The 16165-nt window shown below is 39.5% G+C and overlaps 1 protein-coding gene across 1 annotated transcript in view; it reads left to right on the top strand.

The window, feature by feature from the left end:
- The first annotated feature begins 641 nt into the window (after positions 1–641).
- Positions 642–16165, top strand: part of CYFIP1 (cytoplasmic FMR1 interacting protein 1) — a 206542-nt gene continuing 191018 nt past the window's right edge. Inside the window, exons 1-8 of the mRNA XM_006898595.1 lie at positions 642–758; positions 852–941; positions 2609–2686; positions 3138–3239; positions 4001–4182; positions 10653–10749; positions 10828–10956; positions 12021–12125. Coding sequence (XP_006898657.1) covers positions 642–758; positions 852–941; positions 2609–2686; positions 3138–3239; positions 4001–4182; positions 10653–10749; positions 10828–10956; positions 12021–12125 — 900 coding nt within the window. The remainder of the gene's footprint in view (positions 759–851; positions 942–2608; positions 2687–3137; positions 3240–4000; positions 4183–10652; positions 10750–10827; positions 10957–12020; positions 12126–16165) is intronic.

Below are 16165 nucleotides of genomic sequence, written 5' to 3'. Positions count from 1 at the left end.
ACATAAGATTTTACTTTTAAAATGTTTCCTTTTCTAGTTTGTCTTCTATGAATAACACATCTAAACCTTGTGCCATCCTCATAGTCTCACATGTGTTCAAGCACATTGTTATTGTCAGTGTTCTGACCCTCCTCTTGAGCAACTTCCTCTCTTTTCCCCCTGTTACACCTTTCTCAGCATAATGCATTTTTCCTAAGCACTGATTTCTCCTGATACCATGCCCAAAGTATGTGAGACCAGGTTTCACTATCCTTGTCTCTTAACAAGCACCCTGGTTGCACTTCCTCCAAGAGAGACTTGTTTGTGCTTTTCACAGTCCGTGTAGTGTTCAGTTCTCTTGTCTAACACCACAATTCAAAGGCATCAAGGAAGCCCTGGTGGCCTAGTGGTAAGAAGCTGCACTGCAATGCCAGAGGTGTGTGGTTCAAATCCACCAGATACTCTGCTGGAGAAGGAAGGGCAATCTCCTCCTGTACCAGTCTGACGGTACACACACGAAGACATCAGTTCTTTACTTAGGAGTAGAGATTGGGAGTGGGTCCCTGGACTACTTGATCTGTGAACCTTAGTCTCAGGAGAGGATTGGACTTTGATACCTTTCCTTATGAGAACAGTGTCTTTGTATCTGTTTCAGTGTTAGAATGGCAGCTCAGGTGACACTTGAGGATGCGCTGTCCAATGTGGATCTCCTGGAGGAGCTGCCACTGCCTGACCAGCAACCCTGCATTGAGCCTCCGCCTTCTTCACTGCTGTATCAGGTGTGCCCTCCCTCCCTCCATGCAGCTGCTGGGCCAAAGGGTAGCCAAACCCTGTATCTTCATGCTTTTTTTTTTTCTTTTTTTTCTTTCTAGCCAAATTTCAACACTAACTTTGAAGACAGAAATGCATTTGTTACTGGTATTGCAAGATATATTGAGCAGGCCACCGTTCATTCTAACATGGTAATTCTTTCTCAATACTTGTATTCCTAGAGATTGGTATTATCCTGGTATGATAGGTAGTGAGAAAGATAAAAAGAAATTGAATGAAAGACATTCTGTTTTTAAAGAAACCTTCACTGTCTTTTTTAATTGTAAAAGCAGTACATTCTCTTTTAAAATAACTTGGGCTTTATGGTCCAGAAAAAAACCTCTTTTAATATCATGAGGAACCTCTTCCTTTTAGCTCTCTCTGTTCTTCTTAGGAACCTGGATTCACATGCTGGGTATTATAATTTAAAATTTACAAATGAATTATATAATTATGCTAAGATGATCTATTTTAGTGATTTCTTAGACATTTTCACAGTACCGAAATAGAAAACAGTTTTTAACAATTTCTAAATAACTACATTATGTCCTTAGGCTAGATTCAGAGACGTGAAATTGCAGCATGGAAGGTTCTAAGCATAGTTTTTCTTCTTAATTTTAAGTGTGAGTTAAGTGAAAGTTTACAAAGTAAATTGGTTTTAGTCTAGTGGTAAAAAGTTACACTCTGAAGGTAAGACTCAAAGTTTGATTCCTCTGGCTGTTCTGCTGAAGAAATACAGGCGGTTTTCACTCATATGATTTAAAGCCTCTCAGAAGCTGCTGAAAAGGGTCAATTATGAATCTGCACGTAAAAACAATCACACTTTCTCTCCTTCTTTCCTATGATTCTCATTTCTGTGAATTCTTCACCCTAACCTTTCCTGCCTTCTGTCTTTATATCCTTGGGCAGATGATGCTCTTTTGATCTTATAGGGTTTGTGATTCTGAGGAATGAATGTCTCCCTTACATTATTGGTCACTCTGTAGACCTTTCTTGATTGACTAAAAGTTGAGACACGGAAATGAGTTTTGTTCCAGGGTCAAAGGGTGACCATACTTTTGGGTTCTATGGATGGCATTTTTCAGTTTTGTTGGAAATTTCTCTACAGTATTTATGATTTTGCACTGTGATCCGTCTTAGAGTTGTCAGTAGTGGTATCCATGCGACATTTAGTTTTTCTACGCTCTCAGTTGTGAAAATTGAGATTCAGATGGTCTATTAGTGCTTGGGACTAAATGTTGCCATACATCTTTGCTTTTTTCACTCATTTCTGACAGGGAGAGAGCAATAGTTGTGCTTTTGATGACAGTTGAGAACACATTAAAGGCTATTTTTAAGCATTTTCAGTCTGCAGTTGACATTTTAGCTAGCATCTTTTAAATCCTTTTACCAAAGGAAAATCAGGAAGGAAAGAAAAAGATACTAAGTAGATTTTAAAATAGTATTCCTCTTCCCATGGAGACTCCTCCTGTGACTTCTGCAGAAATCCTCCAGCTTTCCTTTTGCACACTGAGGACCGTTGACAGGCTATCAAAGCTACCAGCAGCTTGTCTGAGTTGCCTTAACAGAGAGAACATAGTGTAGATAGCCCCAGTGGGATCCCTTCGTGCTCTAAGCACTTTCTGCCTAGTCCTAAGCCACCATTATCCTCTGGGCAAGCAGGGCATAGTCCTTGAATCTGTACATCTCAAGGGGAAAGTTGAGAACTTACGTTTCTTTGTATAGATTTTAGCAGTTTATCATTCTTTGATGACTGTTTCCTGCTTCACTTTGAGACTTCCATCTACCTGTCTTTGATTTGCCCTGTGTTCCATTACAGAATGAGATGCTGGAGGAGGGCCAGGAATATGCTGTCATGCTATACACCTGGAGGAGCTGCTCCAGGGCCATCCCACAGGTGCCACCTGCTAAAACCTCCCCTCTCCTATCTCCAGCCTCCTCCTTGCTACCACCTCTATCTGCCTTTCTACTCTTAACATCTTTTTCCTCATCTATACTTTTCTCTTGCCACCCTTATGTCCAGCCTTCCTCAATTTCTGTCTTCCTTATTTGTATTCCCTGTCTTCTTTCTTTCTCCTTCATTTGTTCCCTCGTTATCCTCCTTTTCCCGCTATCTCTTTTGCCCATGGCTACCACCTTCCCCATTTCCAGCCTTCTCCTTTACTCCCTCTTCTCCCCTTCCACTACCATTTTTGGTTTTTTGTTTGCATCTTCCTCCATCACTACCCTTGTCTCCAATTCTTCCATAACCAGCCATTCTCCCCTCTTTCATCACTATCACCTTTCCACCAAGCAGCCATTTCTGACTGGATTAAAGTCTCTTTGAACCTTTGTTTGCTTATTCCCAGGTGAAATGCAATGAGCAGCCTAATAGAGTGGAGATTTATGAGAAAACTGTGGAAGTCCTTGAGCCAGAAGTCACAAAACTGATGAACTTTATGTACTTCCAGGTAAAAAGAGCAAAGTAATCCAAAAGATCTAGTTTGGAGGTCTGAGATTTTCTGACATTTCACTAATTCATCGTGACTGCCCTTTTTAAAAGTATAAGCCCAGTGAGCACAACATAAAGTGATCAGAGCAGCATAGTGTCTGAGACAGAAGAGGAATAGCCAAACAGCTGTAGAGTACGCACCTCTCACGATAGATACTGTCTTTTCAGCTTGAGGGTAATAATTCTTTTCTCCTATGAGGTCTTTCTAACAGGACCAGCTATGAAGTTTTATATTTCGGTGGAATTGTTCATTGAATTATCTTATTTTCAGGTGTTTTTCTTACTTTTAACCTCTGTCCACTTTTCTCTTGCTTGAGCTCATTGGTTAAGCAAAGAGTGGCAACAGGAAAGGACTTGCTAGCTTTGAAAACAAGATTATCAGTATAGATTCCTTTAGCAGAATATAGAACTTCTTAGGAGTTAAGTTTTTTGTCTTAACATAAAAGTTAATAATCTGCCAATTGTTATATTTCTGATAGTTAAAGCATCTTTGCTAGAATAATCAATAAAATGAATTTACTTTAGGGATATAAAATTAACAGTCTTTGTTACAGGGCATATGTGTTTAGAGGGCATATATATGTGTTTAGAAACTACTTTTAAATGAGTCTGTATTCTGTAGATCTGATGGTGTCTGCATGACTGGCAGCCTCCCTTTTGGCTGGTCTGGGTTTGACCTAGCACTGACACACATGGCTCTGCTTTTCCCTCTTCTACTAGAGAAATGCCATTGAGCGTTTCTGTGGGGAGGTGCGTCGCTTGTGTCATGTAGAGAGAAGGAAGGACTTCGTGTCTGAGGCCTACCTGCTGACCTTGGGCAAGTTCATCAACATGTTTGCTGTGCTCGATGAGCTGAAGAACATGAAGTGCAGTGTGAAGAATGATCACTCAGCTTATAAGAGGTGAGCTGTTCGCATGTTAATGGGGCTAGTGGTGCGTGCTTTATGAGCTTGGGATTATTGCTGTAGCTTGGCAGTAATTATTTTTAGGTTTCAGGACATATTTCTAGCTGTAAAATGAAAAAAGAAGTGTTTGATAAGTTTACTGGAAGGTAAGCTGAAACGTGGTAGTGTGCATATACCGGGGTCTTTCTAAAGCTACATCAAAGATCTGAGAATTCTTGTCATTCAAATACCTATAGAAGACTTCTACGTACTCAGCTTCTTGGCTAGATTAAAAACATCTAGCATAGTCCTTGTTCTCGACAGTAAATGTTTGCTCAGTGCCGAGGATTGCTGCAAGCCTGAGCTTGGGGCTCTGTAGACATTCAGTCCCTTGCTGAACAGGCCTTGCTGTCAGATCTGGTCCTCTACTAGACCTGCTACACTGGATGCTTGTATTACCACCGTAGCCTTGTGCCTTGTAGATAGATATGGGCCTTTCCACAGTGTATGTGGGCTACCTAAGCCCTGGTGGTTCTGGAGAAGAAGCAGGTGGGAATATTGAAGAGGGTAGTAAAGGTGCAGGTAGTAGGTAGTAGGTTCTGCAACGCTGATTAGTGCTGCAGTTGATCATAGAGTGTCCATAGACTTGGAGAGGTTATAAAGTCCAGAGCGGCTATCTTCTCATCAGCTCTCTTAGTAATGTAAAGACAGGCCTGGATGAAATGAGGTACTGACTTCTGTTTACTTTGTTAAATAAGCAGTCTTAGCTATTGTCTTATGCCAAGTGGGTTTTCAAGATTAAATACTTACTTCCTCACATTCAGGAGGCTAGAAGTCCAAATTGTAGACAGGGTCCTTTCTTATCTGGCTCTTGATCTGGCTCATGGTTCTTATCTCAGAGTTAAATAGTCAGTTTTCCTTGGAGTTCCTGGATTTGTAGATACACCATCCTCCTTTCTCTGTCCTTTGTGTCTCTCTTCCCCTGTATCTGCCTCTTTTCCTTTGCATCTCTGCTGCTCCACATACCTCGTCAACAGTGTTTAGGTTCAAGGTACACACTGCACTTATTAGAATAAAACAAAAAGTAAGATTATATCCGTATATGTCCAAGGGTTAAGATTCCAGTATATATTTTTGGGGAACAAAATTATATCTATGTAGTTTTTAATTGCCATTGAATTGATTCTGTCTCATGACACCCCCCACCATGTGTGCAAAGCGAAGAAATTCGTCATAGAGTTTTCAAGGATGTGACTTTCAGAAACATCCCAGAGTACCTCTTTATGAGTTCTAACCACCAGTCTTTAGGCTAAAAGTCAAGTCCCTAATCTCAGGATTCCCTTTACTTACTAGAATAAAAAAAATACAGATGCAGATTGTTTCTTCTGGGTTTACTTGCAAAAGTTCTCTTTTAATTACTTCTGTTTTCCTCAATAAATTATGAAGCAAGGGGGAAAAAGCAAGAGAGTAAACTGTTCAGTGAAACATAGTAAGAAAGAACATGACTTATGATCATAAATCTGTGATTTATTAGCAATTTTTAGGAAGATGCGTTGTTTTGAGTAAGTCATGAAGCAAGTACAAGTAACTTGAGGCAAATGATATACCACAGCATCCATACTTAAAAATCATTTAATCAAGAAATAATTTTTGTTTGTGTGCTTTAGAGTAAACATTCAGATTAAGAAAGACTAGGAAAAAGGATTGGCCATTCACTTCTGAAATAGCAGGCCTCTGAAAACCCTTTGTACAACAGAACAAACCTGGTTGTGCTCACCAAGTTGTGCCAAGAAATCTGGAGAACAACCACTTGGCCAACTGACTGGAAGAGGTCTATATTTCTTCCCATTCCAAAGAAAGGTGACCCAACTGAGTGCAGAAACTACAGAACAATCTCATTGATTTCACATGCAAGCAAAATTCTTCTGAAGATTATCCGAAAACGACTGGAACAGCACATCAGCAGAGAACTGCCAGAAGTCCAGGCTACGTTGAGAAGGGGATGTGATACTAGGGATATTGTAGCTGATGTTAGATGGATCTTAGCTGAAAGCAGGGAATACCAGAAGAATGTCTGTGTTTCATTGATTAGGAAAGGCATTTGACAGTGTGGATTATAACAAACTATGGCTGACTCTGAGAAGAATGGGAATCCCAGAACATTTAATTCTGCTAATGCGAAACCTATACTTGGACCAAGAGGCAGTCGTCAGAACAGAGTAGGATAAAACTGCATGGTTCAAAATTGGGAAGGGTGTATGCCAGGGATGTGCCCTATCTCCATACTTTTTCAACATGTATGCAGAGCAGATTATCCGAGAGGCTGGGCTCTATGAGGAGAAGTGTGGCGTCAGGATTGGTGGAAGAGCTATTAACAATTTGCGTTATGCAGATGACACAACCCTGCTTGCTGAAACTGAGGAGGATATCATGTACTTGCTGCAGAGGGTCAAGGACTGCAGCCTTCAGTATGGACTGAGGCTCAATGTCAAGAAGACAACGATTCTCACCACTGGACCAATTGGTAGCATCAGGATGGATGGCGAAGAGATTGAGATTGTTCACAGCTTCAGTTTGCTTGGTTCCACGGTCAACACTCTTGGCACCAGCAGTCATGAAATCAAAGAACGTATTGCCATGGGAAAGTCTGCTGTTAGGGACCTCTCTAAAGTACTCAAGAGCAACAGTGTCTGTCTGGAGACTAAGGTGCGCCTGATACAGGCCATGGTCTTTGCAATCACTTGTTATGCATCAGAGAGTTGGACAATAACTAGGGAGGATAGAAGGAGAATTGATGCCTTTGAGCTGTGGTGCCGGATAAAAGTATTGAGGGTACCATGGACTGCTAGGAAAATAAACAGATTCATCCTGGAGAGGGTTAAACCATCTACTCCTTGGAGTCAAGGATTCTGGGGCTTCGTCTGACTTACTTTGGACATGTTGTAAGGAGAGACAGGTCCTTGGAGAGGGCTTGGTAGGGTGGAGGGACAGCGCAGGAGGGGAAGACCCTCTATGAGGTGGATTGATTCAGTGACTGGGGTAATCGGGATGGGTGTGTCAGAGGCAGTGCGATTGGCACAGAATAGAGCAGGGTTTAGGGCTGTTGTACATAGGGTCACTATGAGTTGCAAACACTTAACAACAATAACAACAACAACTCAAGATGAAGCATTCTTCTAGGGCTGGGAATATACAGTATATAACCATAAAGGCTGTGTTTACCACAGAGGAGAGTTTTAGGATACTTAGTCTTCATCAGATGACATTTTACGATATCAGTGTTTCAAGAGTATCCGTATGAGATTATAGACTTCAATAAATCAATCAATGACAGGTGAGCCCAACAGATAGGAAATTAAATGGGAAAGGGTGTGATCTTTATATCTGAACATGTTATATCTATCTTTTAGTAGTAGTGTGTTTTTAAGACTAGAAACATCTGTTAACCCAGCTTTCATGTTGTCATCTTGTTTGCTGTTAGTGTTATATGTGATGTGATGCTTGGAGCGTGGTGAGGCTCTGAGGCACAGATGAACTGAACAGTGTACCTGCGCTATACTTTTGAACAGCTTCCTGAACTGTGTACTTATGCTATGCTTTTCAACAGATTCTCCAGCCTTTTTGGTTCTGTTGGTGCAGTGAGGAAGATGGGCAGATTGTTGGGCAGATTGTTAGGTGCCATTGCACCTAAAAACTTTAACTCATAGAGACTCTATGTCCATCCTGTACCATCCTCATAATTTCTCTGTGCTTAAGCCCATTGTTACAGTTGTGGTAACAGTCTATATCATTAAAGGTCTTATGCTTTTTTTTCCAGACCCTTTACTTTACCAAATATGTCTTTCTCTAGCGACTGGCCCCTCCTTTAGCACGATTAAAGTAGAGGAGACAGAGTTTTTACCATCTTTGCTTTAAAGAGTTTGAGACTGTACTATTCCACGAGAGATTTGTTTATTGTTTTGTCAGTCCATGGTTTATTTAATATTCTTTGCCAATACAAGAATTCAGAGGTACCAATGCTTCTTCAGTCTTGGTTTTTTAACTTTCACATGTGTATAAGGTGATTGAAAATAACACAACTTGGGGCAGGTGCACATCAGTCCTCAAAGTGACATCATTGCTCGTAGCCCTTTAAAGAAGTCTTTAGCAACAGATTTTGGATATTATGAATAGTTTTCTGTCTTAAAAAGGTATTTTTTTTTATAGCGGTAGAACCTTTTCTCTGGTTCCAGACTCTTGAGCAGTTTAGAGATGTGGCTACTCTGTGGAAGACTGTTGTGAAGTCTAGTGCTTCTGAAGCTGCTGGCATGGTCACCTCATAGCCTTCTCCAACCACAGCAGACTGGTTTTAAGTATTCCCCAAAGCCCTTCCTAGTTCTTCTTTGTGGAACTTTTGGGAGCACTGTCCTGAATCATTATCTCTGCTCTCTCTTGTTCTCTAGTAGCTAGATGTAAATGCCATGGTAACTTACATGGTTATGGTGAGGCTTAAGAAAAATAGATTACAACTTTCTTGATCCCTTACCCTCATTGAGAACTATTCAGAACAATAAATGAACACATTTAAAAATAACAAAGAATGTTATCCTGTGTGCATCATTTTTAAAAACTCTTAGAAATAAATGTAGTTTAAACTAGAGTGAAGTTGCTTTTTCTCTAACTTAAAAAGCTTCAGTGTAACCTTCCATGTACCTCTAGTGTGAGCTTCAGTCCATTCCGGATGCAGTGATTACACAGTGTTCAGAGATCCAGGGAGCCTGCTTTCCTGATGCTCTGCTGTCCTAAAGTGTGCTCTCATGGTCCATATGTCTGCCACAGTTATACCTATCATGTCTGCATTTCATTTAGCAAGGAGCAAGAAGATGGGCTCTACTCCCTTCTTAGAAGTAAATCTTTCAGTACCAAATAATATTTTGCATGTATTCTCATGACCCAGTTTGTAGTCACGTAGCCACAACTAGCAACATTGAAATGCAGTTCAGAGGGAGAAATGATTGTTAGTATAGAATGTTAGTCTTCATTGTGGGAACTGTATTTTAGTTAAACCCTGAACACTTAGACTATCTAGACATACCCACATACAGGTAAGTTCCCCTGTATCTTAACAGGGGCAAGTTGAGATATCCAAACTCCTCATTTAGCCCCACATCTTCCAAGGCTACACAGGTACTGTGTGGACTTCACATTTCTGCTAGACTTTGATGTTAAGTTACTTTCATATATGCTGTCCTCATTTGATTATTCTCACATCATTCTCATTGTTGTTATTGTTATGTGCCATAGGTGCCACTGAGTTGACTACTGCTCATAGCGAACCTACACGCAGCATCTCTGAACCCTTCTCTTTCCTGAGCCTTCTCACTGTTTCTGACACTCCTACCCTCATTACTCAAGTTACTGTATCAGTCCATCTCATCTGGGGTCTTTCTCTCCTGTGTTGTCCCTCTACCTTTTCAAGCATGATATCGTTCTCCAAGGACTGGTTCCTCCTGGTTACGTGCCCAAAGTATATGAGACAGAGTCTCAAAATCTGTGCCTCTCAGGTGCAGCTTGATTTCACCCTCTCCAGGACAGACTCTTAGTTCTTTTGTCAGTCCATAGTATGTTCAGTATTATGCTTCTTCAGCACCACAATTCAGAGACATCAGTTCTTCTTTTGCCATCCTTGGTTATTGTCCAGCTGTCTGATGCGTAGCAAATAACTGCAAAGGCCATGACCTGAATCAGGTGTGCCTTAGTCTCTACACTGATATCTTTGCTCTTTAGCACTTTAGAGAGCTTCCTGACAGCCAAGTCATCGCTATTAGATTTATTTACAGCTGTGTTAACTGAAGCTTAGGATCATTAAGTTTACTCAAAATAGAACTGTAAACTGGAAGTACCCAGCACTTTGTCTAGGCATTTGGTTCCTGAATTGTGTGTGGTCACTGACACAATATTTCCAGGATACATTTTCCTTGTCAAGAGGAATGGTAGCCAGGCTAAACTGATCTGTTCTTATGCTTTTGAGGTAGTGTTTACCATTTCTGAAGAAGGAAATCAGCTGTTGATAAGCAGGATTGTAACTGTCCAGGACTATGTAAAACCCCACACCAGGCTCACTGCTGATGAGTTAGTTTCTACTGAAAGCAACCGTTTCTTTGTTTTCTGAGACTGTAAATCTTTACAGGAGACTGCCCATCTTTCTTCTAAGAAGTAATTGTAGGATTCAAACTGTTTAACTTTTGGTTAGCAGTCCAATATGAAATGCACTATGTAGCGTCTTCTATAGTTCATTTGAGCAAATTGGGCAAAAACCTGACTTGTAATCCTGGGCTAGTGGAGAAGCATGAGAAAGCTGAAGTTGTAAGTGGTTTTTAGGATTGACATTTCTTAATATTTCTTCTTCTGTAGAGAGAATAACATAATCCTCACTTATCCAGGCTTTTTTTTAACCCTCACTTTTTAAATCACCATTTGGGAATTAATTCTGCTCATTGCTTTCAAAGAGCTGCTCAGTTTTTACGGAAGATGGCGGATCCACAGTCCATCCAGGAGTCACAGAATTTGTCCATGTTTCTGGCCAACCATAACAAGATCACACAGGTAAGGCCCTGCTACAGCATTCTGGTTACCGCATGTAGGCCAGGTACTTGATGCTCATGTGCCTGTTTTGTGTTTCAGTCTCTGCAGCAGCAGCTTGAAGTGATCTCTGGTTATGAAGAACTCCTTGCAGACATTGTAAATTTGTGTGTGGATTACTATGAGAATAAGATGTACTTGACACCCAGTGAGAAACACATGCTGCTTAAGGTATTTGTGGGGTGATTGCCTGCAGTATTGCCAGGAATAGCATGTGCTCTTGTTGGCAAGTTAAGCTTTGTTAAGAATTCTTTCACCAACTTTTCTAATCTTAATCTTGTGCTTGCAACTTTTCTAAACCTCATGGACAGCCAGCTGTTGACATCAGTCCTTTAGGATTACACTAAATCGTGGAGATGATGTTGTGCTTTTGGACAAGGAAGGCTGGAATGGGGTTGTGTAATTTTATTTAATTTCTGGAGCAGAAGCTGAGATTTTACTTTTTTTTTAAAAAAAAAAGTGTGAGTGTGTATGTGTGTGTGAGTACCGTCAAATCAGATCTGACTGATACAGGAGGAGATTGCCCTCCTTCTCCAGCAGAGCATCTGTTGGATTCAAACCTCATGCCTCTGGGATTGCAGTGCAGCTTCTTGCCTCTATGCCACCAGAGCTCCCTAAGATTTTACTTTTAAGAATGTGACTCCTAGGTAGAAATATATACTTGTTGACTTGTTCAAGAGACTTGGGGGGGTATTCATCCTATTCTTTATCATCATTCTATTTCAAATTTGGGAGGGTTTCAAGGATCTGTCTCTACCTTATTAAGAAATGGAAATAGTCACAAAAGTACTTGCTCTGTTGTTCTGCTAAATTTTTCTTTGCCTTGCTTTGGAATATTTTGGAAGTTTTGGGTTGCCTTCATAACAGCTATGCTTATTATAACTATTGTTTATGAATGGCTGACTATCGTGAAGTATGATAGTGACCATGAACATCATTCATTGTGTCACAAATTATTTTCATGTCACTTTGTTTTCATCACAGTTCAAGAATCTGTTCATTGACTCACACAGTGAAATGATTTTGAATAGCCAGTGAAATGAGGGGGAGGGGGAAGGGCATATGTTAGAATAACTTTGAAAGAAGAGGTTGCTCTGTTTACTAGAAGCTTTTCAAAGTGCCTTTTGAACAAAGAGAATTTTCATTTCAGAATTGTGAACTATGATAGCATAAATGTTTATAGGTAATTAAATTTGCAGATCTGAGCTTTATTGCGATGTTTTGTGGATTTGCAGGTTATGGGCTTTGGTTTATACTTGATGGATGGAAGTGTCAGTAATATCTATAAGTTGGATGCCAAAAAGAGAATCAACTTACCTAAAATTGACAAATATTTCAAGGTGGGTGAAAGTCTTTTTAAAATAAACTTTTTAAATTGAAGTATAGCATACTTACAGAGAGTGCACATATCCTCAATGACAGTTTGAATTTTTGTGAATAAGCTGTTAGTGTGTCTGTGACCTTTTTTTTTAAATTTATTATTAATTTCAATGAAAATGTACAGAGACTTTGAATTTCCATTCATTCATTGTTGCACTTTTCTTCCCTCCCAATCCTCCCCCTAGTACACTACCCTCTTGGAAAAGTGAAAGAAAAATTCTTTCATTGTTTTACAATCCCTCCCCCCAGGTCTGCTCCACTACACAGCCTTCGCTCTGGACGCCTGTGACTATGACTTAATGTTAGTAAATAAAGAGAGGAAGGGGCACTACTGCCTGCAGCCCAATAGTCCCCCTCCTCCCTTTCCCATACACCTTTCTTCCTCTCTAAAGGTAACTACTCTGTTTTCTTAAACCCTGAATTAGTTTTACCTGGTTTTTAATTTCTCCCTTGTTATTTACTGTCAAATTGAAACTGACCCTCCAATAAGTTTTCAAAGACAGTAAATCTTGTGGGAAGAGGTAGTTCATCTTTCTTCCATGGAGAAGCTGGTGGATTCAAACTCCAAGTCTTTGGGTTGACAGCACAACTCCATACCACTAAGTCACCAGAACTTCCTTTTCTTACCTTTCTCACCTTTTCTGGTCTCGTGGTTAATAGCTGCATAAGTCTCTGTGACAGCAAGACTATATTCCTATTTTGTATTGCCTTTCTGTCTCTTCTCTGTTTAGGTCACTGAGACTGAATTAAGACTTTACCCTGTTGCTATGTATGTATATAGTATGTTGTTAACTGACAACTTTTTTAGAGAGCCCATTTTTCAAACAAATTTATTTATTTATTTTTTTATTATTATTTTGTGTATGTGTGTCTGTGTACCGTCAGATCAGATCTGACTGGTACAGGAGGAGATTGTCCCTCCTTTCCCAGCAGAGCATCTGGTGGATTCGAACCATGTGTCTCTGGGATTGGAGTGCAGCTTCTTGCCACTAGGCCACCAGAGCTCCCCTCAAACAAATTTATTTTTATAGACACTAGAGGTTAAGACTTTAACAGATATTTGGGGACATGGTTGAAACCATGAGCTCCTTCCCAAAAGAAAACAAAACCCAAACTCATTGCCATTGACTTGATTGCAACTCCTTATGACCTTATAGGGCAGGGTGGAAGTACCTATATAGTTCCAAGATTATAATATTTTCCTATTTTTATTGGGATTTATGCGAATGTTTATGAAGCATATTTGGAATTTTCCTTAGTCATATATGCATATTTTGTCCCACAGTATTATTTACAATACATACAATGTCTGATACTATTCATTCTACATTGTCCTTCACCCATTCCCGTGAAGCATTCATTCTCTATTAATTTTCTACTTTGTCCTTTGCCTCCTAGTGGTAACCATACTAGAATGAGTGTGCCCATATGTAAACTTTTCTTCAGCCGTTTATGACAGTGGTCTTAGATTTGTTCTTTTATGACTGTCTTAACTTCATTCAGCATAATGTTTTCTAGACTCATCCATGATATGTAATGTTTTATGAGTTCTTAATTGTTTTTCAATGCTTTATCATAGTCTACTATGTGAGTGTATTATAGTTTTTCTGTTTGTTCATTGATGGGAACATGGCTTTTCTCCCATTTCTTTAATATTGTAAATAATGCTACCAGAAACATGGCCATTCATGTATCTGTTCATTTTTCAGCTCCCCTGTACAGTGTGTACCTAGTAGTTTTAATAGCTTGGTCAATTGTTGTTTCCATTTTCTGCTTTTTTTAAGGGAACACCAGATTTCAAGGATTATTGTATCATTTTACATTCTCACTGTTAGTGTATGAGAGTTTCAGCCTCACCACACCATCACCAACATTTGTTATTTGAGCTCTTACTGAAATTTGCTGTTGTTGCTAGGGTGGAGTCTTACCTGGTTGTTGTCTTGATTTGCATCTCTTCAATTTGTATGCTGAGTAAATAATTTATGAAGCTGAACTCTTATGAAGAACAATGTGACAGTATTGGAGGGAGACTCATCAAAAGCTTACATATGCAGATGACACTTTACTTGCTGAAAATGAGGAAGACTTGAAATGCTTGCTGCAAAAGATCACTGTAGAGTCTTGAATGTGGATTACATTTCAACATCAAGAAAACAAAAATCCTCACCACTGGGCCAGTGGCTACACTATGATAGATGGAGAAAACATTGAAGTTGTCAACAAGTATCTTCTTGTATCAATCTTCCCTCAGCTTCCTTGATTACAGCAGTCAAGAAATCAAAAGATGAATTGCATTGGGAGAATCTGCTTTGGAGAAGCTCTCAAAGGTGTTAAGGAGCGGCTATGTCAGTTTAAAGACCAAGATGCCCCTGATATGAGGCATTATTTTTTCATTTACATCCTATGCATTTAAAAGTTGCAAAGCTAATAAGGATGACAGAGGAATTATTGGTGTCTTTGAGTTGTGATGTTGGCGAGGAGAACTAAATATCCAATGGATTGCTAGTAAACCAACCAGGAAGTGCAGCCAAAGTGCTCATGGAGGCAAGAATGGTGAATTTCGTCTCACATACTTGTTCCTAGGAGTTGCTGTTTCTTGGCAAAGGTTCACATGCTTGGTCAGTGAAAGAGAGGAAAATCTTCAAAGAGATGGACTGACGCAGTGATGGCAGCAATGGGCTCACATATGTCACAGATGATAAGGTTGGCACAAACTAAGACAGTTCAGATCTGTTCATTTACATGGTTGCTATATTCATACTTAATTGAATGGCCCATAACAACTATAGAACTCTCCTCCTTTTTTGGTTGCCATTTGCTTAATATATTTTCCCAACTTTTGATATTTGTCATTGTCAATGCTATGTAACATCAAATTGGAACTGAGTGATGATGATAATGGACCTGGCAGAGGGTTTTCTCATGCATTTAGTTACATGAGAGGACATTGCCTATCTTTTTTAGATTCCTTTGATTGTTAGTCTTTTTCCTCGTTTCTCCAGTGTATCTCTTGTAGACAGCATTTTTTAAAAATCCAATCAGTTCTTTTAACTGATGCTTGGATCCTCACATTCAGTGTGATTATCGAGAGGCAAAGTTTATTGTTACTATTTTGTTGGATACTAGCAAGTATGCATTTGAGAAAGTGTCACCATTGTGTTCCTTAAAGGCAAGGATGATGTAGCTTAATTTCACATAATTTGAGCTTATTGTTAGAGGGCCAGTCCTTGGAAAGACCCATCATGCTTGGAAAATCAAGGGTCAGCAAATGAGAGGAAGAACCTTAAAAAAGGTGGATGGCAACCAAAAAAAGGCCTGGACCAGATGGATTTACAAGCGAATTTTATCAAACATTCAGAGAAGAACTGTCACCAATTTTATATAAACTATTTTAAAAAATAGAACAAGATGGGACACTCCCAGACTCATTCTGTGAAGCAAACATATCCTTGATACCAAAGCCAGGAAAGGACACCACCAAAATAGAAAACTATAGGTCAATATCACTTATGAACACAGATGCAAAAATCCTGAATAAAATATTGGCCAATAGAATACAATGATATATCAAAGAAATAATCCATCATGACCAAGTGGGATTCATAACAGGCATGCAAGGATGGTTCAATATAAGAAAAACAATTAATATAATTCATCTTATTAACAAAGCAAAGAAAAAGCACCACATGATCCTATCAATTGATGCAGAAAAGGTCTTTGACAAAATCCAACACCCTTTTCTGATGAAAACACTCACCAAAATAGGACTAGAGGGGAATTTCTTCAATATAGTAAAAAGTATTTATGAAAACCCGAGAGCTAACATTATTCTCAATGGAGAGAGGTAAAAGGCATTCCTTTTAAGAACAGGAACTAGGCAAGGATGCCCATTATCTCCTCTCTTATTCAATATTGTATTGGAAGTCTTAGCGATAGCAATAAGACAAGAGAAAGACATTAGAGGTATACAAATTTTCAAAGAGGAAGTAAAATTATCCCT

The sequence above is a fragment of the Elephantulus edwardii genome, unplaced genomic scaffold, assembly GCF_000299155.1.
Source record: "Elephantulus edwardii isolate Elephantulus edwardi_28Jun2011 unplaced genomic scaffold, EleEdw1.0 scaffold00234, whole genome shotgun sequence".
In the NCBI taxonomy this organism is placed as follows: domain Eukaryota; kingdom Metazoa; phylum Chordata; class Mammalia; order Macroscelidea; family Macroscelididae; genus Elephantulus; species Elephantulus edwardii.
This window is presented reverse-complemented; position numbering and strand designations above follow the sequence as displayed.